Source organism: Xenopus laevis, chromosome 4L (assembly GCF_017654675.1).
Source record: "Xenopus laevis strain J_2021 chromosome 4L, Xenopus_laevis_v10.1, whole genome shotgun sequence".
NCBI classification, from domain to species: Eukaryota; Metazoa; Chordata; class Amphibia; order Anura; family Pipidae; genus Xenopus; species Xenopus laevis.
Genome location: NC_054377.1, coordinates 22,141,379 through 22,165,957, shown reverse-complemented (window position 1 = coordinate 22,165,957; position 24,579 = coordinate 22,141,379). Strand labels below are relative to the sequence as shown.

The 24,579-nt window shown below is 36.5% G+C and overlaps 1 protein-coding gene across 1 annotated transcript in view; it reads right to left on the bottom strand.

The window, feature by feature from the left end:
* The window catches only part of muc6.L (mucin 6, oligomeric mucus/gel-forming L homeolog), a 67,783-nt gene extending 43,553 nt beyond the window's left edge, over positions 1–24,230 (bottom strand). The window contains exons 1-28 of the mRNA XM_041589617.1: positions 24,095–24,230; positions 18,875–18,925; positions 17,813–17,836; positions 17,327–17,359; positions 16,539–16,580; positions 15,525–15,575; positions 14,267–14,504; positions 13,968–14,094; positions 13,722–13,809; positions 12,761–12,870; positions 12,178–12,385; positions 11,370–11,492; positions 10,794–10,914; positions 8,653–8,791; positions 7,787–7,891; positions 7,200–7,272; positions 6,923–7,060; positions 6,317–6,481; positions 6,024–6,118; positions 5,299–5,428; positions 4,622–4,871; positions 3,518–3,570; positions 3,323–3,429; positions 2,992–3,143; positions 2,117–2,258; positions 1,316–1,426; positions 1,007–1,192; positions 254–493 (exon numbers count right to left, since the gene is read on the bottom strand). Coding sequence (XP_041445551.1) covers positions 254–493; positions 1,007–1,192; positions 1,316–1,426; positions 2,117–2,258; positions 2,992–3,143; positions 3,323–3,429; positions 3,518–3,570; positions 4,622–4,871; positions 5,299–5,428; positions 6,024–6,118; positions 6,317–6,481; positions 6,923–7,060; positions 7,200–7,272; positions 7,787–7,891; positions 8,653–8,791; positions 10,794–10,914; positions 11,370–11,492; positions 12,178–12,385; positions 12,761–12,870; positions 13,722–13,809; positions 13,968–14,094; positions 14,267–14,504; positions 15,525–15,575; positions 16,539–16,580; positions 17,327–17,359; positions 17,813–17,836; positions 18,875–18,925; positions 24,095–24,143 — 3,351 coding nt within the window. The 5' untranslated portion in view covers positions 24,144–24,230. The remainder of the gene's footprint in view (positions 1–253; positions 494–1,006; positions 1,193–1,315; positions 1,427–2,116; positions 2,259–2,991; positions 3,144–3,322; positions 3,430–3,517; positions 3,571–4,621; positions 4,872–5,298; positions 5,429–6,023; positions 6,119–6,316; positions 6,482–6,922; positions 7,061–7,199; positions 7,273–7,786; positions 7,892–8,652; positions 8,792–10,793; positions 10,915–11,369; positions 11,493–12,177; positions 12,386–12,760; positions 12,871–13,721; positions 13,810–13,967; positions 14,095–14,266; positions 14,505–15,524; positions 15,576–16,538; positions 16,581–17,326; positions 17,360–17,812; positions 17,837–18,874; positions 18,926–24,094) is intronic.
* Between the last annotated feature and the right edge of the window lie 349 nt (positions 24,231–24,579).

Below are 24,579 nucleotides of genomic sequence, written 5' to 3'. Positions count from 1 at the left end.
TTACTACTCTTGTGCTGCCCCTGATCAACCCTAACAAGTAGCTAATACCTTTAAGTTCTACAAGTTGGACATCCGTATATGCTTTCCATTAATATGTTCTAGTAAGGTGGTTCACTATTACATTGAAAGTGTTAATATAAAGATCCATGCTGGACCAGTATAACAAAGGATTTCTCCTAAATGCATTAAACAAAGACAAGTGCCTATTTAAAAACACAGACTAGTAAAGTTTGAATGACAAAATCAGTCTTACCACTTTCTGGCAGGCTTCAAACGTTGGGCTGTTTATAACGGAGCAAGAGTTTACAGCCCAAGTCTTGCGCTGCGGATTTGCATCACACGGGCTTACTATGAATCTGACATTATTGCACATTGGACTTTCCCTCCATGAATTGATAAAGTCCAGTGCATTTGAGGTTACATACTTGCTCCTTGTTTGATAGTCATCCTTTATGTTCCCGTTATAATTGCCACACAGGCCACAGACGGATTGCTGAATGATTGCAAAGAGAGTTTGTTTCTTTAATTCTTGAACATATAAAACTCATAGAACCTATTTACCAAGGGGTTGATACATTAAAAATTAAATTGGGGTATTCTAAAAGTTTTCCCTTTTTATCAAGTATTTTTAATGTTTTTACTAAGGCTCATTCCTTCCCAAATGATCAGATTTCAGCAGTGAACTCCATCTTATTGTGGGGAACTTTGAAGGTACCCTACTCCCATACACCATGCTCCATGCATGTGTCTTGGTATTAAAAAGATGGGTTTGATGATTACAGATTAATTTGGAGATAATGTACATTTTTATAAAGCAACTAAATCTAGGTCATAGCCTGTAAAGAAATATAATAAAAGAACTATGGGTAGCACAGGTATTCCATTATTAAACACCATGCAGCAAAAACGTTTAGAATAAAGTGTTTTTGAAAGCCACCACATTTAATTGGAGTCTTTCAGAGACAGTTCCTTATGCAATATTAACTTACTTATCAGAGAAACTTACCTTGCCAAGCTTGAAAACCTTGATGAATACATTCATATCTTTATTCCACAGAATGGAGATCCGAAACTTATTGGGTATGGTGATCACAAATTCGATGAAGAGAGTGTTGTTTAGCACGTTAATATCTTTTGCATCTTTACCTCCTGTTATGGTGTATTTTTCATCAAACATTTTCAAGGTTGTGTCCTGGCCAACATGAAAGTTACGATTAATCATATTCTATATAATGAACTTAATTCAATCTCTTAATATATAACTCATTTCATGAAATATTGTATGGAAGATTAAGGCCTAGAAACATTTTCTCACCCCAATGGATGCAGTGATTGCTCTAGAACAGGTGACACCAGTTGTGCCACAGACTACATTCTCTGTCACTATCTTGAATGAAGACAAAGAGTTGTTGACCCCACATCCATCCTAGAGAAAGAGAGAGAAAGACAGACTTGGTCAATCATGTTTGTGTGGGTGCACTGTATGGATTATGCAATAACTATTTCACTGAGCCACTCTAAACAAACATGAAGGTATCTGTGATTGCTTCCAGAGTAATATGGTTTGGCTTACTATGGTTTCCTCTCACGTATGGGCACTGTAGTAAACCATAGCCAGAGCATATACGTTGGGGTGGCAGTTTGAAAAGTATAGAGTCCTGGTATATTGCGTAATTAATATGCAAGTTTGCTAAATACGTGCAAATAGAGCAACACAAATTTTGGGGGTCTTAACATTTATATTGTTAGGCCTAGCAACATGTTATTATGACTTTGACCAATAGTATTTACCCCCCCCCACAGGTTGTAACGTATTGTTGTGCCAATAATTAAGTCAATAGCATGGGTTGTTCTTGGAGGGGTTAAAACTGCCCCCATTTTTAAGTGAAAATAAGTTTAGTTAGAATGGCAACATACACTACAGCGGAGAATAGCAGCAATGAGATGGGGAAGTAAAAATTATGAGACATAAGTAGTCCCAAAAGTTAAGAAAATCATTTAAAATTGATTCAGTTACCCAGTAAAGGCTATTACTTTAATTTAAAGTAAAAAAAAAAAAATGGTTAAGTTCCACAAAGTTGTAGGTATATTTTTTACAATTTGTTTTGTCATTTACCGTCACTAGGGTATATTCACAGTTTCCCTCAAACACATATTGTTGCCCATCAAAGGTTTTGATGTGGCTCTCTCCATACAACACACAAGTGGACGCACAGTTTAGATTTGCCTCACAGTTCCACTGGCCTCCATTACATGTGCTGGAATAACAAGGAAAGAATACTGTAGATGAGGTCTGCTTGGTGTCCATATATAAAACACATCATTCATGTATCAAATCTGTCACTAGCTCCATCAGTAATGAAAAATTATATATGTCATAGAACAGTGGTTGTCAGGCTTACTTTTGAGGCCTAACATTTGCCCATGGCCCACCTTAGCTCCTAACCAAGGTATATATATTGTATATGAAGTGCTGGCCATTCAGCTATACAGTAGTTCAAATTATGTAGAGAACAGCAAATATACCTTCATGCCAAATTTTGCTCTTATTAACCTTAATGCATGATTTTCAGGTGTATCTAGGAGAACAAACAGGCATTCACCCCAAATTTGTCCTTATTGGGCTCCCTGAATAAACTATGGGATCCCAAAACAATTCATATAATATTGAGCCATTAAATCTACCTTACAAAATCTATTCCTAGAATATCCAGGAATCTTCTGGATTTTGGTCTCTCTTACCACTTAGCTTCTCTCCAGACCAGCGCAGCTCTCTAAACCTCTTGCCACTTTGAGCTGGGTTATGTTGGTTATATGACATGGGACCAATACACTTTTTTTTAAAGAAGTGCATGTATTGGATCCATGTAAGATTACTTGCATAACCCAATATGAAGAAACAATACTTTTCCTGATGCACATGACTGATACTATCTGCTCCATGTTACTGCCATTGTATGGTGGTTGTACAACCGCTTGTCTTCTTCTTACCAGGTCTGGCATTCACTATGCATAGTTTCTCCTGTTTTATAGATCTCGCCCCCGAATTCACATGAACAATCAGTGTTTGCCACACAGCTGCCATCCAAGTCTTCATATGTACCAGAAGGGCAAACACATCCACTTACACACTTAGTGGGAATCTATGGAAACACAACAGCATACATTGTTATGGCAAGTTTTAGCTAAACCAGCAGTAAATGACTCCTAATAATGGTATAAGTGTGTTTATTCTGTCTTTTTGCACCAAGGAGTTTATTTAATGACACTTATTTAATGCATCTGTGGTGCATTAGGCCTACATTTCAGACTAGATACTTACACAGCTAATTCCTGTGGCCAGGAGTTGGCATGTGGGGGCACAGGCAGCACCAAACTTATCCGTCAGGGAATCACATGTCTTCATCACCTTAGGAGCAGGGCAAGTTTCTTTAGGAGAGAAAACAATGATGGAGTGAGTATAGAGAAACAGTGAAATGATTGTATTATTGATAATGCAGTGGCGCCAGCACTGTACCTTGTATATCTTGTAAAACTCCAATACAGTTCAGGGATCCAGATGAACATAGGCTACGAGACAAACATGAAACAGAAAAGTAAAGTTTCTGCAGGTCTCTATAACAATAAATATAATAAAATATCCCATATGTTTCTTCATTTTTTTAATTATTATAAATATACTTTTCTAGAAGAATGTGCCATTAGATAATCCCACATTGAAACATACTAAAGTCAGCCCTGAAGCTTGGTGCTCTCATACAAAACAAGGGCACACGTGCATGCTAAGTTACATTAGCCAATGAATAGACAGAGCTGTGCCTTTACCCCTCGCACTTCCTGTTTCAGTTAGAACCTGCATTACTTCCTGTCAGACCCTCGGCAAAAAACACTTTTGCCCATTTATTAAACCAGTCGCCCCTAAGTAAGGTTGTCTCTAATACAGTTTATGAAACACTGATTTGGTGGCTGATTTATTAAAATTGAAATCATGTTTTCAAGCAATATAAAAATATTGCCTAGAATAAACACTGGTGAAACTCGAATTTTAGAAATGTATCAATTGAGAAATTTCATGGGGGGGGGGCATATTTTTTAACGTTTAAGCTATTTTATCTTTTGAGTATTCGTAAACAGTCGAAGTTCTAAAAATGAATGTGCTTTTTGTTGCTGTCAAGTTTTCTTCCACAGCTTAATTTGATTGAGCTTTTCCAATTCGATTTTCTAACATAAATAGGCATCCTTCGAGCATGAAAATGTAATCACGGAAAAAAAAATATTATTATGGTTTATTATTATTGTTGAATTTTATTTAATCTAAAATTAAAATATAAATAAATCTGCCCATTAGAGGGTGCTCATGTAACTATTCTGTTTGACATTAATGAGAAGTTTGAACAAGTATCTTTACTCAACAAAAACAGGTGCAAAGAGTGCAATCAGTTCATGGGTATATTTTGGTATTTTTTTTACAAAAGAAAGCACAATTTATAGTACAATATCAAACTATTATGCAGACAAAATACATATTAAATCATTAGAAAATATGCGTTATCTACTTTATATTACATAAAGATTTCTGTCCCAGTAATTAAGCACTGTATACATTCCACCAATGTCTTACCATGTGAGGCCGTTATAGGTGGTTTGTTGTTGGGGTAAGAGAATTGTATTAGAATCCAGGTAACAAGGGCAACTCTCTTTCTTTACACAATTATTTTTATTATCCAGATATAATCCTGTGGGGCAGTTGCAGCCTTCCACTGGGATGTCATAAGGGTAGCATTCCAGTTCTTTGTTTGACAGGGATAGGCAGGTTCGACCACAAGAGGTGGTGTTATAGCTGTAAGTCTGATTGCCAGGGCACTGAACAACTGGAACAGAACAAAACAGTTTCATCTTTATTTAACAAAATGCAGCACTGATATAGTGAAGACTTACCTTTAATCAACATCAACAACTCAGAACATGAGTGGAGGCCAGAACAAAATAGGCTAGGTTTACTCATTCATGTGCCTCAAAAAATGTTTGTTGTGGAATTGCATCCTGTCTGCTAGTCCTCTATTACTAACTATTGTAGCTTATTGCATATGAGTTTAACCAAGTTTATAGCAAAACCCATAAACAAACTACCTACGTATATATGTTTTTCTAATGAAAATATACTAGGCTCATTATTTCTAAAACAACTGTAATATAAAAATGAAAAATCCTAGAGCCATGACATTGCAACTATATACTACTTACTAAAAAAGTATAGTAAGTCATTACTATTACAAATATGCTGAAGTGAACACTCACTACAGTTGGTGCTTTCTCTCCAGTTCTTTAGAACGACCCCTTTAGTGGCACAGGCTCGAGCATAAGAGGCCAAAGCAGAACAGATGAAGTTATTGGTCTCTTGGTAATTGCAAGCTTCATAGACACATTTCTGAAAGACAAAAGTAAAAATTGAAGTGCCAGTTTTCATTTTTTTTAGCAAATGCTTTGCACTAGCTTGTAGGCCCATTTCTCAAAATAGACTTGTGACTAGCTAATTTTGATAAAGGGAGCATCCCTTTCTTTTAGTATACGTGTTGCTCTAATCTTGTATTTATAACTACAGTAGAAACCCCATTTTCAGGGGACCAGAAAAAAATGGTCTAGAATCCAGGAAAATGTAAAATCAGTGAAATGTATTATGCATAATATATAGGTGGGACCAGAGAACAACAATGTAAAATGAGGGAAAACTTAAGGGGATGTAAAATTGAGGTTCCACTGTATACATATGTAAGGTTGCGCTGGGCAATATAAATCTTCCATAGATCACATTTTTTCTACCAGTCAAAGAAACAATGACCCTGTTGAAGGTATCAATGAAGCGACTCAGCGTGTGTAAAGGCAAAATAAAGTCCCAACACTATATCTACTCAAATGATTTTTTTCACTTAAACAATCACTGATGGAACCTCTATCAGATTTAAGTAAACATGTGGGCATATCTCTCGGGACCATGTCTATGAAAGCTTTTCTGTGGCTTTTACCTTGTAATATTGTTCAGGGTTCACCAGAGCACTGCAGGCTGCAAATGGGCTTTTGTCGTCCATCAGTGCAGAGCAGTGACTTTTTGCATAGTTTTCTATAAGAAACAAACAACTTGGCTCATTAAACATATAATTTTATTATTTACACCAAAATATAAGAATTATAATAACACAGATGATGAAACAAACAATGAAACACAGGGAAGAGGTGTGGGCCATCTGTTTCAGAGTTGCTGGATAATCGATGACTAAACTAAACAAAGGCAGCAAAAAATCATTCTGTCCACACTTACCATTAGAGATACTCAAGGAGCAAGGATTAATATCACTGTTTTGTGCTGGTTGGCAATTTGAAGCTGCTTTCCATGAATCTACAAACGTTGGTATTGTTCCTTCTATAACCCCGGAGCTGGACAGATAGTCATCCATGGTCTCACCATTAAAGTTACCGCACAGACCTGAATGAGAGCATCAAACGATAAAATAAAAGTTTGTGTCCTCCAGCTGAAGGCTGAATGAATTATATGCTGTTTGCTGAAATGTACTTTCTGTTGGTTACTGCCTATGAGTATATAATGTGTAGTGGTTACTTCTCTGTATTATAGTGCACTTAGTAACTTATCTCTGATTCTTATGATATTATTACACATATGGACTGGTTGTTGTTGATGGAACTGCTAAAATCTGGATAGAGGTCCAGTGTCACATTATTTGTGTTTGCTAATTGTATTATTAATAGTTATGTCATCAAAACAAACAGTATTGTTACTTGTTCTAATCCTTGCAAACTACTTTTCTTTTTTGTTTTTGAACTCTTTTGAACAGTCAAAACTTTTCAGTTTTTCTTGGCAAAAATCTGTAGACAAATTGTTTTATGTATGTGTGTGTCAAGCAGTTACCTTTGGTGGTGCGAAAATAGCTTCTGCTCAGCTTAATGTAGACATTCATGACTGGGGATCTCTGAATTACAATCTCCAGACCAAAGGGCGTGATAAGGGCAAAGATTGTAGAGGACACTCTGAGAACATTGACCTCCGCTATAAACAAAACACAAAATAACCTTTAGGAACCAATTGCTTTAGTATCCATTATATTGATATTAAGACAAAACAGGACATTGTTTCTGGATCATGAATAGGGGATCATATATTGTATCTCACAAAACATTTAACTTACCACTATTAAAAGGCAGCTGTTTAATCTGGCTGTCCACTGTAATGTGATCTTCTTTGGATATTACTATAGCTCCCTAAAATACATAGAGAAGTGTTACAGATTATCTCAAGGGCCATAAATGCAATATTCGTGTTTGGAATGTATAATGATTCAATTTATTAGGCAGAGCAAGGGGCCATAATAGTATTGAAGACGCAGCCCTCTTTCTATATTTATATCTGCTTTCTATTTTTTCTAATCAACATGCAAGAAGCCTGGCTAGCTGAAAAACCACCCAAGGGGCAGAAAACTAGATAGAATTAAATTACTATGGGGTCAGACACCTTCCTGATTTCCTGTTGCTAAATAGAAGTCACTATATGACTGGGGTCATCTACTTATGTCACTCCCCTTCCACACCAAGCTACCTAATGTTTACCTAAAGTAAGAGCACACTGCCTACACATGACTAGGTATAGGATCCTATGAGATTATGGAACTCAAAGGGAAAAAAACAGATACTTTTTTTTAGAAGGTATGATTTATATTTAGCTGTAAAGTATGTCTGTTGCCAAAGTAAACTCTAGCCAGAAATAATTAAGACTCACAGTTGACGCTGTATAGATGATATTTTCCAGACAGGTTTCCGTGTTGCTTGTACCGCACTTTTCAAATGTTGCCATGACAGTCCATTGGTTGTCTGGATTTTGGCTCTGTTTTAGAATAGTGAACATTCATTTATATCAGACACCATATATGTATACATGGAGGTGGAAACATTTGCAAACGTGTAACAATAGATGAATGATAGTACAAAAATGACTCCATTTAGCATCTCCCTTTAATAGAGTTAATTGTAATAAATAAAGGCTCAACCGCTGTTTAGGTTATTGCTGTATAGGGTATTCCTAATCCAGATAAAAGTAACATGCAGGAAGTATATAATGATACACTTGATTTTACCATACTCTCACACACAGGCTAACAGCCTTGAGCAGAGCTATTTTTAGGGTATGCTATTTCTGGTGAATGCTCTGGGATATAACTATAGTGGGGCCCCACAAAGCAGTGCTAATAGTTAGAACTGGGAAATTGTAGGTATAGTGTTGCTGTACTACAAATCTCCTTACAAGTCCCTGCACTCAATGATGAAAAGCCGTAGACTTTATGGTCCACCTTATTTAAGTAGTGGAGCCCAACAAAGCCTGTTTCACCATGGGTCTCTCCTCAACAAAGACTGCTGTGGTCTATTTGAAGTCACAGTAAGCAGGTGGTGAAAGGTTAAATGAAATATACTAATATTTCAGTACTCTGTACAGTCACTCTTGATCACTGAGATTCCAAAGATGCCTCAAAACAATAATAACAGAAATATAAACAGAAGGCCCATCCAAATTAAGAAAACCAGTTAACTATATACCATCTTCATATTTCTGAGTATAATGAAGACCCTTGAAGCTAATCGTCGACTTACAGTGACAAGAATGTAGACACAGTCTCCGTGGAACCGATACATATTTGTGTCAAATGTTGTAACAAATGATCCCCCTTCTAAAGCACATCTCCCAGGACAAGGGGTGCTGGTGCAGCTCCACTGGCCCATACGGCATTTGCTATAAATTTTGAAAAGAAAGAGCAATTTGTCAGAGAATGCTGCTTCTTAAGATACCCTGCTCTTGGTCTTGAAAATGGTCACCAATCATGACCTCTTTGATATATTTTTGAGTTATTATTATAGTTTTTAGATAAGACTCAAATAGGTTAATGCACATCCCTGTAATGTAATTCTAACACAATGGATCAATCACACAGGTGCATGAATAGCAGCTATGCAGTAACTGTTTATGAAGAAGGGGTGGTGCACAACATGGGATGAAACCATACTTGATGGAGTTAGGGTATGATCCCTGTGCTAGGTATTTACTACTGGCATAACAGGAGCAATGTACTTGATTGCCCTCATACAGTCATTTTTCTGCTATAAACGTATTAATATCAGGTCAGACATGATTGCACTAAGCTCTATGATGACTGGTTTTGTTGGTGTAGCCATAAACTGAAGTTCCTGCTACACTGATTCAAGCTCTAACTTTCAGGCACTACTATAGAGGTCTATTTAAATCCCCTCAAATATCTCCTTGGAAGGCTTTTTGAAGATGTGGAGTTAAAGTATGTTTATATTCCAAGATATAGACATCTTTTTTTGTAGTGGTTTAAGCCTGTCCCTATTCACCTATTGGTGGAGGCATGCATAGAAACCTGGCATAACTAATCCTTTTAGCTTTCACTCATATCCAGCTCACCACAGAATTCATGCTATGTTTTAGGTGTAATAACAGTTACTCATAGTATGAGAAGGCAATTAGTAAGGAGCTGGATAAAACCAAATATCTGATGGGTTGCTTTTACTAGAAAGGAGGTAATAATAATTATAAGGATCATCAGAATATGATATATTCAGTTTTGCAGCAGCATATTAAGTATTTAGGGTTAAAATATCTATGAGATATGTATGAGAATATCAAAGATTTACTCTAATACATGTCTTGAAACTCAAGAATGTTTTTGTCTGTCAAGAACATAATAAGGTTCACAGGCTCTGGAGTCATTGTTAGCAGCCAGGAAGAGTAGTTTGGTTAGTTATGTCACAATAAGCCCTGAAATGACATACTTACAATTCAGGAAGTTGATCACATAATGGCGTATTGTGAAATAAAGAGATAAGCTGCCACAGTAACCCAAACTGGACAGAATGGCAAACTGAATGGCTAATTGCTGGGAAAAATTGTATTTGTCAACCTGCTGAGGGATGTAAAGCTCCTATGAGTCAATTACTTAGGCCGTTGTTGTAACAGCTGAGGTCTCAATATTTATCACATGGTTTTAGAGATTGCAACAGATATTTACACTACAAAGACGATAATGGACTGCAGATCCTTTTGTGGCAAAAATGCCAGCCTGTAACCATGGTTAGAAATAATAGGAAGTTGCATGGTTCCCAAACTAATCGAATAAAGTACTACTTGACTTAGGAAATGTGTGCCTGTTGGCTACATTTTTTCCATGCTATTAGGAGTGCACAATTCAAATTCGCAATGCAATATCAGTTTAAGGAAGAATATTACATTGGGAAATACAAATTTTTATTCTTATTGGTTCAAATTGTTTTTCTCTTTGCGACTTTTATTTCATTCCCTCAATGGTCTTGCTGAATTGGAAAGATATATACTACAGAAGAGGGTTTTATGGTGCACGCTATAAACTTGGTAAATTCTCCTTTTGAAGTGGTTGTATTGGCAGTTAACATATTCGTTTCGATAAAGATTTGGCTGCCTTTTTAGCAAGTGAGAAAATATAAAACTAATGAGATTAATACTCTAAAATGCTGATCTTGGAACTGGTCCAGTTGCCGTTTAAGATTTTAGTAATAGATTTACTTTTTGTGGCAGACTGTAGACAGCTACAAGTCTAGTGTTTTTCACCTTCTTCTGGGTCAATAAGAATGTAGGGAGGGCTTATTTTATCCAAAGGTTGAGTATATTGATGATTAAGAAGTAGTTTTTTTTATGCAATAGCGATGTACCTCCTTTCTTTATGTCATCTATCCCTACTTACCAGTCACTGCAGTCAGATTTCATTTGTTCCCCCGGGGTGTACAGTTTTCCATTAACAACACAGGGGCATTGGCTGACGGGAACACAGGTGAGATTTTTTGATAGGTCATCAAGGACAGTGCCTGTCAGAGAAGAATAACAAAGTTCATGCCAACTGGATCTCTTCTATAAATGAATGCACCCTGTTTCATAACATCACTGTGATATTTTTTGACGATATCACTTTAATGAACAATATATATAATTTTGAAAGGTAATTAGTCATTCATTCAGATTAATACTACACAACAGCTCAGGAACCAGTGCATTTTTCATTAGAAGAAAAATCAACACTGTAGCATGAGATTTTATGACAGATGAACCACATTTTCTGCTGAATAATTCCGGACAATCCCTAAATCTAGCTTCTCAACAGTTGCCTGGAGCACAGTCTGCATGTGCAGTGTCACCGACTGTTGTTGTTCAGAATGTTTTGTAACGTAGGTAATAATATGTCACCACTAATTTGTCTGTAGATAGAGGTGGTGTTTAGTATAGGTAGTAGATATGTTAATTCTCGCTATCATTCTTGTATTACCTGGTGGGCAAAAGCATCCATGTACACAGTGTGATGAGCAGGTATAGGTAGGATTAGAGCAAGTGGGACTGCAGGGTGCTGCACACTCCTTGTATATCTGGTTAGATGGACATGCTTCCATGGCTAGAAAATTAAACAGAAAAGATAATTATTGCTGATTAGTTTCCACCTATTGGTGATTGTGTGTTTTCAGTTTGTGAAGGGGGCAAATATAAAAGATATAGAAAGGTGACCCTCAATTAATGCTTAAAACATTGGGTTGATAGTATTTCACACAGTCTTAGTTATCATAGGTTGAACACAGGCTCTAGGGTCTTATCTACTGATGGGTGGGAAACATTCATTTGCCTTCCTCATTCTGTACATTGAAAGATATAGATGGGATACAAATGTACACTATAGGAAAGGCAAGTCAACAGTAACCAAAGCCAGAATGTGCTGCAAATGCTATAATTAACTGGAAGGACAAAGCCTATTCTCATTGTACGGTAAATGCCATAGTGTATGATTCACAGATTACTTAAGTAGATCATTGGTAAGGGGCCAATGTGCCGTTAACAGCCCCCAAGCTGAGGTGGAAAGGAGAACTGTTTCATAGTATTTCTATGGTGCAACAGGACTAGGCTCAATTTATGTTATAGTGCAAAGTGAACCGTCTTCATGGTTTGGGACTGTTTCTACAGGGTATGTATATCTAACCTGAATCTGTGGCCATCCAGCTGTCCTTTGGTAACTGAGAGCAGTAATTAACCAACATCTGGAGAACCAAAGATGAATCATTTTACAATGGCCCAAAGCTATTACTTACGGCATAGCTGGCTGGTCCTCCAATTACTGATGGGTTGGTTGCACATGGAACACCGCATAGAATACTGTGCAAGGGTTGCACAGGCACAGCTTTTAGCACCAGGTTGGGCACAGTCTTGCATGTCCAGCTGGCACAGTTTCAGGAAAGGAAGTTTGGACACCGCACATGAAGAGGAGACTTGCTTCAGAAGAGCAAAGCACTCATCGGTCTAAAAGAAGAACATTCAGATTTTCAAAATTGGTTACAAATCCTCTACATGTATCCAATATTTCTCTTTGTCCAACTTATGCTGAAATGTATAATTATGGCATTTAAGCTAGGGCATTCCATTGCACACCCATCTGCCTCGTAACCCTTCGCTCTTATGCAGTGGTACCAAACACATCCAGAATTGGATGCTCAACCAGAAAATTTCAATGTGTCAAGACAAGTTTTTTTAAACAAGATAATACATTGCAAGTGATAAGTTAACTACAAGATGTCACTCTATTTCCCAAGTGCATTCCCATATCTGTCCTTCAGTTTATCTTATTCTTGGATTTTTAAATACTTTTGTAAATTGCTAAATATAGAGAATACATACATAGCTTTTTTTGTGTGCAGTTTTGACTGGGGGCAGTTGAAGGGGGCATATTACACCAGGGTCGTCAATCTGGTGCAAGTTAGCAAACTGGTATGGCATCGCTAACTTTCCTGAAAAACAAAAAAATTATTGTTAGTGGAAGTAGAAAGAGTTTATAAAAAGTCGTTTGTCCTGCCACATGCTTCTCCTGATAATTTTCAACTATTTAGAGTTGCTATAATCCAGCTATTTATTTTAAGACAGTTACTTACAAATATCAAGCTTTATGAACAGTTCCTGCATTTACATGCTAGTAGCATGTAAAGAATTAAGCAGCAGGGTAAACCCTCAAACTTAAATCTTTGAAAATTTCGCAGACATCAGTAAAACTAGTGCTTGATTTTGGGCAGGTAGATGGTTTCTAGATAAAAATGACCCCATCCCAGAGGTGCCACACATGTCTATACATAATGGTTGTCACTAACCAGTACCACCAAGTCTAGGCATGTATGGCCATCTTAAGGCCTGTGACACAGGGGTTGCTGTTGGTGGTCAAGTGGTAAAAATGTCCCTATCTGCTTTCCATACATCTCTAAAAGTTGCTCACAAATGGCAATGGCAGGTGAATCACCACTCAGGAAACATTTCTAAGCGATTGTCCACCTGCAACTATCACATCTGCATTAGCAGAACATTTCCCTTACACCTCTTTGGTCTATAGCAGGAGTATGGCACATATGGTCCCTTTGACCACCTCCATTTTCTGCTTGATAACAACAGTGGTCAAAACATCTCGTGGGCTATTGGCTTGAGGAAGAATGCAGTTAAAATAAACATTTCAGACAGCTATGCTACAGAATAGGTAAGCTGACCCCCCCCCCCCCAGTAACAAATATACAGCTTTTTAATCAGGCTTAGAATAGTCTACCTGTATGTATAAATATTGAAAGACCACAAACCACATCAGATAATAGTGACTTACCATCCACCATAAAGTCATCCCTGGGGATACCATTATAGTTTCCACAGAGTCCACACGTTCTGTTAATAAATTTCTTGTCCATTTCCACCTGTTGTAAATATGTATATACATGATATACTTATGATAAAATAATTGGAGCTAAGGTTGCCCCCAAATCCAGCAATTCACTTTACATTTTTTATGTTTGTATTAAATCAGCTTATATTAGTCTGTTTAAAATGAACTTTTAATCCCTTCCCAGCTCACCATGAGATTTCCGTTTGTGCTCCATGTTACTATGAGCTCAAAATCCTTTTGTTTAGCATAGAGTCTGGTCACAGCTCCAGTTTTGGTAATCTCAATCCCATTTGCTGTGTAGGGCAAATTAATTGTCCTGCAATAAAAAGAAAAGCATAACAAATGGCTTCCCAGTAAAGGTTTTGGTCACTTCCATCACTCATCTGTCCATGTGTATAACCATAACAGGCAAATATCACATTACAGAGAGCTTTCCATGTCTCCTTTAACAGGCCTAATCACAATTAAGGTTTAAGAAAATAACTTACCTTCCCAATACTATAACTGTACTCCCTTGGATCACCACATTGATAAGGCCAATCTGAATGATGGTTCGGGTTATGCTGGTTCCCCCTGACCTCTGCACTTGGATGTTGAACTCTGGAGTGGTACTGTGGCAGACAGTAGCTAAAACATAGTTGCAGGAACCACTGAACTGATAGAGGTCATTGTCAAAGGTAAAGAAATGATTGGCTCCCCATGTAGAGCAGATTCCTTTGTCAGAGCCTGGAGACATATAGATGACAATAAGTGGATGATGTTTGCAAATATACATGATAGGCTAAACACAATTTAAAGGAGAAGGAAAGTCTTCTTCCACTTCCACTTGACTGTATATACTTACCTACTATCAGCAGAAAACTGTAACTAAAAAGTCTGCTATTTAGTTCTACTGCGCATGCGTGTGCCCCGGAGAAATTTAAAGAAAGAAGAAGCCGGAAAATTATCGGTCAATGGTGCTCGCCAGATTAACCCCGGGCCGGTGCTGTTTTCTGCTGATAGGAGCACCGGCCGGGGTTTCAGGTAAGTCATTACAATCACTTGGAGTGCCTAACATTTGGCATCCCCAAGTGGAAGAAGACTTTCCTTCTCCTTTAATACAAAATATTGCTCAGACAATAACATTGTTAAAAATCACTAGTTTGGCAAATACAACAAAATAATGTGAGGTTTTAAATACATTAAACTACATAGGGCAATGGTTGTCAGACATTTCTCATTCCAAGCCCCCTTTGGCCAGGGTTCCACTAAGCTCATGACATGGGTACTAATATAGGAAACTATCCGTGTATCTGTCATTCAGCCATAGTTCCAAGAATATTAAGCACAGCAAATACATATTCACCCAAAACCTCACCCTAAATTGACCTTACGGCTGGGCTTTCACTTATATCTAGAAAGGCAAATGGCCATTCTCACCAATACTCAACCTAGCTGGCCTACTGGTTGATCTTTCCTGGCACTTCTCCAAGGCTACCCAGGGAACCAGCTCCACAGTTTGGTAACTGCTAGTATAAAGGAAATGTTTATTTTTATATCACACCAAGTTGTGTGCTTCCTGTCCTTTTTATTTCTGTAGTCTTTCCATTGGTACTCCAACCTAAACTTTTCAGATGAAAGTACCCCATCCATTTTGCAGTTACATACAAACAGACTTTGCCTAAGCAAACTAGTAAACATTTGGCATTATTTAATAAAAACTAATTGCATTAATGAATAGCAAGTAATTTAACAGAGAACACTTACATCTTGAAAAATTGGCAGGGGCCACTTCGTGTTTACGAAGAAGATATTCACCTGGTATAAAGCAAAAGGGCCAAGCACATGAGTTTATCTTGTTTATCTTGTCAGCTGTCATATACATATATTAATTATATAGGGAATAAGGTACCCTCTGTTGTAAAATACATGGATAATAATAGTCATCAAGGAGTGCAGCGACCCTATAAAGACATGGGGCTAAAGGTTGAGTGCTCTGGAACTCCGCAGTGACTTCTGTAATACTCATATGTTACATCGGTGGTACATTATTTGTTATAATATACAAGTTTCAGTGACATCGCTAGTGAAAACACCATTTACTATCTGAATTCCTGGTTCTTGGGTACAATAAGGATATAAATCCCAAGATATTATTGACTCTTGTGTATTATAAATGTGTGTATTCTAAAATTAATTTTGCTAACAATGAATGTTCTTTTGTGCTTTTATGGAACTGACATCAAGGCCAATAAAATATCTTGAAATATCAATGGACAAACATTTGGATGAACTAATGTGACCAATTACATAAGATATAAAAAAAAGGGCAATGTAAGCAAATATTTGATATATATATATGTATATATATATATATATGCAGGTATGGGACCTGTTATCCAGAATGCTCGGGACCTGGGGTTGTCTGGATAACGGATCTTTCTGTAATCTGGGTCTTCATGCCTTAAGTCTACTAGAAAATCATCAACATTAAATAAACCCAATAGGCTGGTTTTGCTTCCAATAAGGATTAATTATATCTTAGTTGGGATAAAGTACAAACTACTGTTTTATTATTACAAAGTATAAGGAAATAATTTTTAAAAATTTGGATTATTTGGATAAAATGGAGTCTATGGGAGACAGCCATTCCGTAATTCGGAGCTTTCTGCATATCGGGTTTCCGGATAATGGATCCTATACCTGTATATAGATAACTAACTGTGTGTAAGATAGCACCCTTTAATGCAAAATAAACTTTATACGTCATTCAAAACTTACTTTTATAGGAATCATATTCTTTTTCTGCTGGATTTTTGGTATCTGTAAATAGAGAATTGGAAAGGGGAAGTAATTAGTAAAAAAGGAACAAACCATCCCAAAATGTTTCCTTTCAATCAAGTTTTACTCAGCACCTGAATTGATCGGGATTGTTTCTTGCTTAAATTTACTTTGAATACACTCTAATGCATTACAGTATATTAGGTATAATTTGAATGGCATTTACCCTAGGCCCTAAAGCCTATAAAGGGTCTGATTTATCAGAATATGAGATTAGAGCTCACTACAAAAAAAAATCACTCACTTTCCATGTATTCCTGTGGGCTTTATATCATTGTATTTATCAAATGATAAACTTTCACCAGTTGATAAATGTGATTCTAATATCCCCATAGGAATGAATAGAAAGTGGGTGAACTCTAATCTCAGATTTTGACTGAGTGACTAATGCAAGTGTGAGTCTTTCTTCACTCGTCTGTTCTTTCTTTACTTGATCTTCACTAGAGATACTAAATTAATTTCTTCCACTCTAAACAACAAGTCACCCCTCTGATGTTTGAATACAGTACAACATTAGCATACAAAACGTAGCACAGGTAAAGATTATGCCTTTGGAATAGCTTTTAAACTTTTACTGCCTTTTTGGACAGGTAGGGAACAAATAGAGTTGCAAAAAATGAGAAAACAATCTTCAATGTTCTAGTTATGAAACAACTTGATTTTCGGAAAGCACTGAATGCATGAAAAATATCCTCATCTCTACTTAGCAGAAAGTTTATGTCACTCACTATTGGTGAAGGTAATCAGGTGCCTTTGGAATCCTAAAGGACACAAAGACAAAGAATGAGTTAAATTAATAAATATAACCAGTAGACACCGAAAACTTGTGATAATTATCTTTTTCAAGGAATTTTTCAGAGAGCAATTGAGAAGAGCTTCATTTGGGGCCTGTAGTGAGGTCAGAAGGCTATTAACTTGGTCAAGTGCAGCCATATTGGCATTTAACACCTGCACATGTATGGGTAATTCAAATGTCTAAATCTTCTTCCGTTTCAAAAAAACTATAACTTATTTATCAGATATCTTGATAGCATAGCAACATAACCTGCTAACAAATACACACTGTCCTAAGGTTGGAGAGAATCAAAACAGAAGGATAATTTCAAAAAGCAGAAAAGTTGGTTGCAGTTCCCAATTTCATTTGTCATAATATTCTAAACATGCTATAATAAAAGGTGCAGGCTCTACGTAATACTGACATAAATAGTACTTACCCAAATTGGTGTTTATGCTTGAACCTGAAAGAAGATGGACAGTTTGTAGTTTAAGAATGATTTTGCCTGTTTCCTAATAACTGTAAATGCAACAGCAAGCATTAAAGCAGGATTGGGTCTGAAGTTCAATAACCATTGAATAATTCACAATTAAACCTTTCCAAGTCATTCTTGGGCATTGGCCTGGTACAATATAATTGACCTTGTGTACATTTGTCTGTCTTTTATTGGTTTAAGAAGTCTTTGCTGAAGGCAAAAACTGAACACTATTTAACCACCCATCACTGCTGAAGCTTGATTACAACGTAATATTGGCAAGAAAATATTGCAATGTACTCTGGGTATGTTAGATAATGAGATGATTGGTGTAGCACTATTGTGATTAGTGAAAAAAAAGTCTTTCATAAAATGTTCTCATTTTTGCCTCTCTCATGTAGTCACCCCAAACATATTTGCAAATGAACGAGAATTTTCTAATGAGAATAATCCCTTCCAAAAGTCATCTTGTTTTGATATAGCATATACATAGCAGATGTCAGACATATTTGATGGGAGGATTTAGGGCTCTGGTGGTGAATGCGTAAAAAGAACAAGAAGCTAGGACAGTACAGACAGGAATCTGTTAGATGATGCTCTAGCATTAAGAAGGTATCATGAGGATTAATTATAATTACAATATCACTCACTGCACTGAATATAACTGGTATAGTTAAAAAAAAGGAGTTTCTAAAGGCTTTAAACAGTAAACTATGGATGAGTTTGGCACACATCTCTAAAGTTTTCACCCAACTCATCTATCTCTTCATCCCAAGGAAGCAAGAAATGAAAGGAAGAATGTGGGGTTCAAGTCTTAAATAGCTTGTATTATAAGCTTTTTGCAATTTTGCCATTACATTATCTATATTTTTCTGTTGGATATTACTAATCATTTGCTCAACAGTTACAAGTATAAAGTAGTCCCAGCCTCCTCATTCTACTACCAACATTCAACAAACATATATTTCTAAGTAGAATAATGGCCTATTCAATGTTTAAGTGATACTAAATAAAAATAAGGCTTACCTGGTCTGTAATAACTGTTAGCTGCTGAATTCCGAACATTATGGCTCCCTGCTGTCAATAAAAAAAAAAGATTATGTAATTAGTTTTGAAATTTATGGATACGAACACTTTGCACTCTCCTTGGTGCTTCTTGATGTTAAACTTGCTCATCTTGAATATAGTGCTGCCAATTGCAGGCCCCGCATCGGAGAGGCAGGATGCAGATCTCTAATGGGGAACTTTCATGCACCTCGTGCCTTCTCTCTGCTCTCAATTTTGGAGCACTGATTTATGCTGCATTTTTGCTATGTGCTGGGCAGGGTGCAAAGTACAAAAAAATGGTGGATTTGCACTTTGCACCCTGCACTGCAAATTATAAATAACCCCCTATAAAGTATCAGGGGAAATACTGGTGAAAGGAAGATCTTTTGTGAGCCAGTGGTTCCTAGGCTTTTTCATCCAAGCCTTAAAGGCTTACCATAGGCAACCCACAGGTTTCACCCACATCAAACTACACTACTATTACCTTATATACATTGTTACATACATACATTTGGGTGGCTATCCACATTGCACAATATTCAAGGGGGGCCAATTAGAAAGATAATTAAACAGCGGACCAGTGCATGAGCCCTTTTAGATATAAGTGCACAGTTCTGATGGGAATGTTTTATCCCCAGCCTTTTGTAATTTAGCATATTATTAATAGCCTTAATAAAGAAGAAATTATATCCTGGAACATTGTGGATCCATGTATAAAAAAATATAATATAAAACAAGCCATGTATAAACAATTTGAAACTAAATAAAGCCGGTTTGTGAAAAGTTGTAGTTGAAATGAAAAGATTTTGATGGGAAATTTTGACTGATATCAGTTGCATTTGTATTACTTTATTAGGTATCCTATCAGGGTATAAATGTTTTGTTTTAATTGAAAAAGTAAATTTCTCTTTTCTGTTGTAATATAAGACAGCCATCACTTTGTAGTTCCTCATTCATCCTAGGGTCAGTTTAATAAGAAAAATCTACCTGCCCGGAGGCACCATAAAATAATACCCTGGTCAGAATCAAACTAATAATCCCACCACAGAAAAAGAGAATTAAAGGAGAAGGAAAGCTATTGAAGCAATTCATTGCCAATAGATTAGCCACAATAGTGCAAGCTATAACACTATATTTATTCTGCAGAATGATTTACCATACTTGAGTAAACAGCTCTTGAAGTGTTCTCTGTTTGTTTAGGATAGCAACTGCCATATTGGCTTGGTGTAACATCACTTCCTGCCTGAGTCTCCCCCTGCTCGCTCACAGCTCTGGGTTCAGATTACAGCAAGGAGGGGAGGAGGGAGGGGGAGAGGAGCAAACTGAGCATGCTCAAGGCCATGCCCTGGAGGTATAAGCTCAAAAAGGAAGTCTGATACAGAAGCCCATGTCCACACAATAGAAGGAAATAATTGTGGTGTTTCTTTTGACAGAGGACTCAGAGCAGCGTTACTTTGATTTGGATTTACTGGTGTATTTATAAAGACCTTTCTAATAAAGCTTACTCAATTTTAGCCTCTCCTCCTTTAAGTAATAGTTATAGCTTTAGTTCTTTTGTACAGACAAGCTGTCACTTTTTGCACATAAAAGAAGACTCAACCACAGCACCCAATTTACGTCTTACTTACATAATATTCTCAAAAGCTGCAGAACTGCAAACAGCTAGTTTTGGGATGCTGTGAGAAGATGCTCAGTAACAGCAGAGATAACTATAGTCTGTCCGTATAGCATCCAGTGCTCAATGATTCATACAGAACAATAACAATAAATACAAAAACTACATTACCAGTGACAAAATGTATAGTAGCTAGATAGAAACTAGATCAGTGTCATAAGTATATGCCATGCAGCACCATTATATCTCAATTGATTTACACTTCCGTGTGTAAAATGTTAAATAATCCCTGTAGGCAGCTGTGATCTGTGCAGACTGACCCTGGGCAGTGAAGTATGCAAATTTGTAGAACATGAGTTTGAGAGAGGTGTATGGGAACGAGTTAGAGTGTTGTTTTTGGCCCAAGGAAAGCGATTGTTCCAATTACACATTGATTAATGCTTACCACATCAGAGGAAATTAGCAACAACCGATTACACAGCCCATTTCACAGAAATGTGTTATTTTTCTCAAGATTGTGCCAGCTCTAACATATTTGTAAGTAAAACACAAAGGTCTTATTCCTCAACATATGTTCCTCATTGCACCCACTAGCTCTTCAAAATAAATTACCCAAATTTTATCACAAAGTACAGGTATGGGATCCTATCAATTCTGCATCAGTTAGCTTAATGCTATCTAGCATAGGGAGATTATTATGTCATTTTGACATGGGGACATTGTACCATAATCAAACAGAGCATATTTTAATTTAGTTGCTCACTGATAGAAAGATGTCTGTGAAGGGTCTCATTCATGGTATATCTATTCTGAATTGAGAAAGCCAGTCTGATAACTAGTGAAACATCTTCAAGGAAAAAGAAAATACAGCAAGTCCAGTTGATGTGACTTATTACTATAGGTGATAGAAAGAATGTATTTAATGCCCTTCATTTCCAATCACAAGAACAAAAGAACAGGAAAGTGGTGGTATGGAAATCAGGCAGGAACCTTATTGGAAGATCTTCTGGGCTCAAACATATTGCTAAAATGTTGGTGGACTATCTCAACATTCCCTAACTTTCCCCAACATACTATCAAAATTAAAGGCATGCTGGAAACTGTAGTGCAACAACATTGATTTAGTGTTTATGCAACAATGTGCCCCTTTCTTAAAAGCTTGGCATTGCATTCAAGTTTCCAATATAGAATTCCCAGAATTCAGTATGGATGCTAGAGAATTCATCAGTGTAAATCATGCGTATCAACACTACTGCAATATAACTGTGCCATTGCACTGCCAATCTGCCCAAGATACTGTAGGTGTCCCAACCTTAATTACATATGCACCTAGCTGTATTGCTCTGATCTAATATAGAGAGATTATAGTGATAATTTGGATTGCTTCCAGCTCTACATACTGAGCTACAATTCCCACCATTTGCCATCACTTTTACAATATGAATCCTTTTGTTTTCTTGAAACTGGTTTCCATGTTCATGCACTACTTTTGTGTTTTATGAACAAACTGAGTAGTTAATAATCATTAGACTTCACTAACAATCCCCTGTAAAACCAGCTCATGGATTTGTACATGCTAGTTCCCCTTTAATAATATTATGAGAGTTGTAGTACACCAGCATTTGGATAATGTATGGTTGAACAGAACTGTTTCAACTTTAAGGATTAAATCACTACCCAGAACAAATTCTTCTAATATCAACAAAGCTCCCATTATCACTGATCTTAAAGACTATCACAACCGGCACATTTATTGGTAATGACTATGCGGCAACTTTTGTCTCTTGATGCAATGTTACAACAAATTCTTGTGCCATGAACAGCAAGAGAGATTTCATTCATTCTGACCCAAGATTAATGTGTTTTTTTTAGTTTGTTTACTAGCAACTGGCAAACACACTAGGGATATCCATCTGCTTCTAATGCAAGTGTTGTCGCTAAAACAGTTCTAATGTGCCTTGTCCTTTGAAGGCCTATTATTAACATTTTTGATGAATTTATTCAGCATTTCATCACAATAGTGAAAGATAACCAACGTAAATAAAGCTTCTTAAACAAGCTGGTTGTCATATCTTCTAATTATAGTATCTTTTGTATGATATGTGCTGTTGTTGCTGTAAAGGAAATATGTTTAGTTATGCAGATATTACTGTTCTGTAAGGATTAAATAGATATTTACATATCAGAACATCATATAGACAGTTGTATACTAACTGTTTCTATATAGTAAGCCAGTTATACCTTATTTTACATCTTCATGGTCTAGGTTTTAATATAATAATGATGCCATCCGAATATGTAAGTGAAGCTCTTGCGAAGTCTTGGTCATTTCATTTATTGAGGCTTTCAGTTCAACAGTATTGTCCTTCTTACTACTAAAATATCTGCTTTACAAATAAGAATGCCAGGTCCTGAAGATCTTTTGCAAATACTCTTGTATCCTATTCTTCAACATGTCAAATTTCACCACCGATATTTAAAGCACCATTGTCAGTTTTACAAATATATTGAAATGACTCCACCACTGATATTGTTGCAGGCCAGACTGCAACACACTATTTGCAGTGTTTCACCCATCACTGAAGACAAATAGTTGACTTCTAAAACAGGCCTGAGCCTTTACTAAACTTGACAAATATCATAGTGATGCACAGACTTGAACAGATTCATTACTGAGAGCAAAAAGTTTATTTCAAACTAATTTTGGTGTGTTTAGGTTAATATTTGTATCATATGAACTTTACTCATGCTTGTAACTTAACTCACATTTTTAGGTTTCATTTCCATTTTTTCTATGTGTAAAGCTCTTGGGGCATGTGTTAAGATATGCTTCTTTTGTTGTAGGACAAAGCCATAAGTCTTTCTTTTGTTTTAACTTTACTTGTGTCTGTTGGAGGCATTTTCATAGTTTTAATAAAATGCCTAATTATCAAATTACCAAATGATGTGGTTTTTCAAAGATGAGACTACAATAGAGAGAGAGCTGATGCTATGTTTTAAAAACAAATCTGAATGTTTCTTGACAGTGCCTTCATTTTTTGAATTCCTTCTTTTTAAAGCAATTTAATATAATATTTATTTTGAATACAAAATATAATTATATTTGGACAAGATGAAGTGGAAAAAAGAATACAAGCAACAAGAAGGATGGCCTCAACAACAATCTTGAAGATGCTATTGAGAAGTGGAAGAACCAAAAAGAAGATATGACATTCTGGAAAAACACTATCCATACAATGACTAGTAGTTATGATGGCACTCAATAATGATACTGACCATAGAGAAAAACACATGATGCCAAATATACATTAAACCCTAAACATTCAAATCAAAAGCCCTTTGTTAATAGGGGCCATCTCAACCATAAGAAGCAATGAAATGTACACCTTTCTCCTCCCAAGTAGAGATATATACATTCTGCACCATCTATTCTAGTCAACTTGGGCCAGTAGTGATATACTGTATGTTGTAGAACTTCTAATTATATTCACCTAAAATAAAATGTTATCATTGGTACACAAAATAAAAAAATATATTATCTTTGGTTCTGAATATTGGTCCTAATATTTTGTGTTGATACATACCTGTAGTGCCCAGCAAAATGCTGAAGCAAAGGAGAAAAGAAATAATCATGGTAGAGTCCTTGAAACCACCCCTTTGTCCAGTGGTAAATAATCTGTGGTCCAAACACAAATGAAAGTATGGCAGTTCTGCAGCTGCCCTTCGCAGTGTTAGACAACTCCCATGCCAACTCCAAATATTATATATAGTTTTTTTTAGCACCTCCCTTTATACTTAGAGCTTTGGGTCTTCAAGGCTAATCTAGCAGGATCGGTTCCTTATCAGCACCCATCCTTGATGAAAAATATCAAATGCTTTTACTCTTTTGAAATGTATTAATCTGTTATTTGAGTTTCTTAACTTACACCAGGATGCGAATTGTGATTAGTGCTAATGTGTATGCACTTGGCTTCTTGTTTAATGTCTAATTGGAAAGATCAACTCATTTCTATGAAGCAAAACATGATGGATAACACTCAAACTAAGTGTTTTCTTGAATCATTGTTGG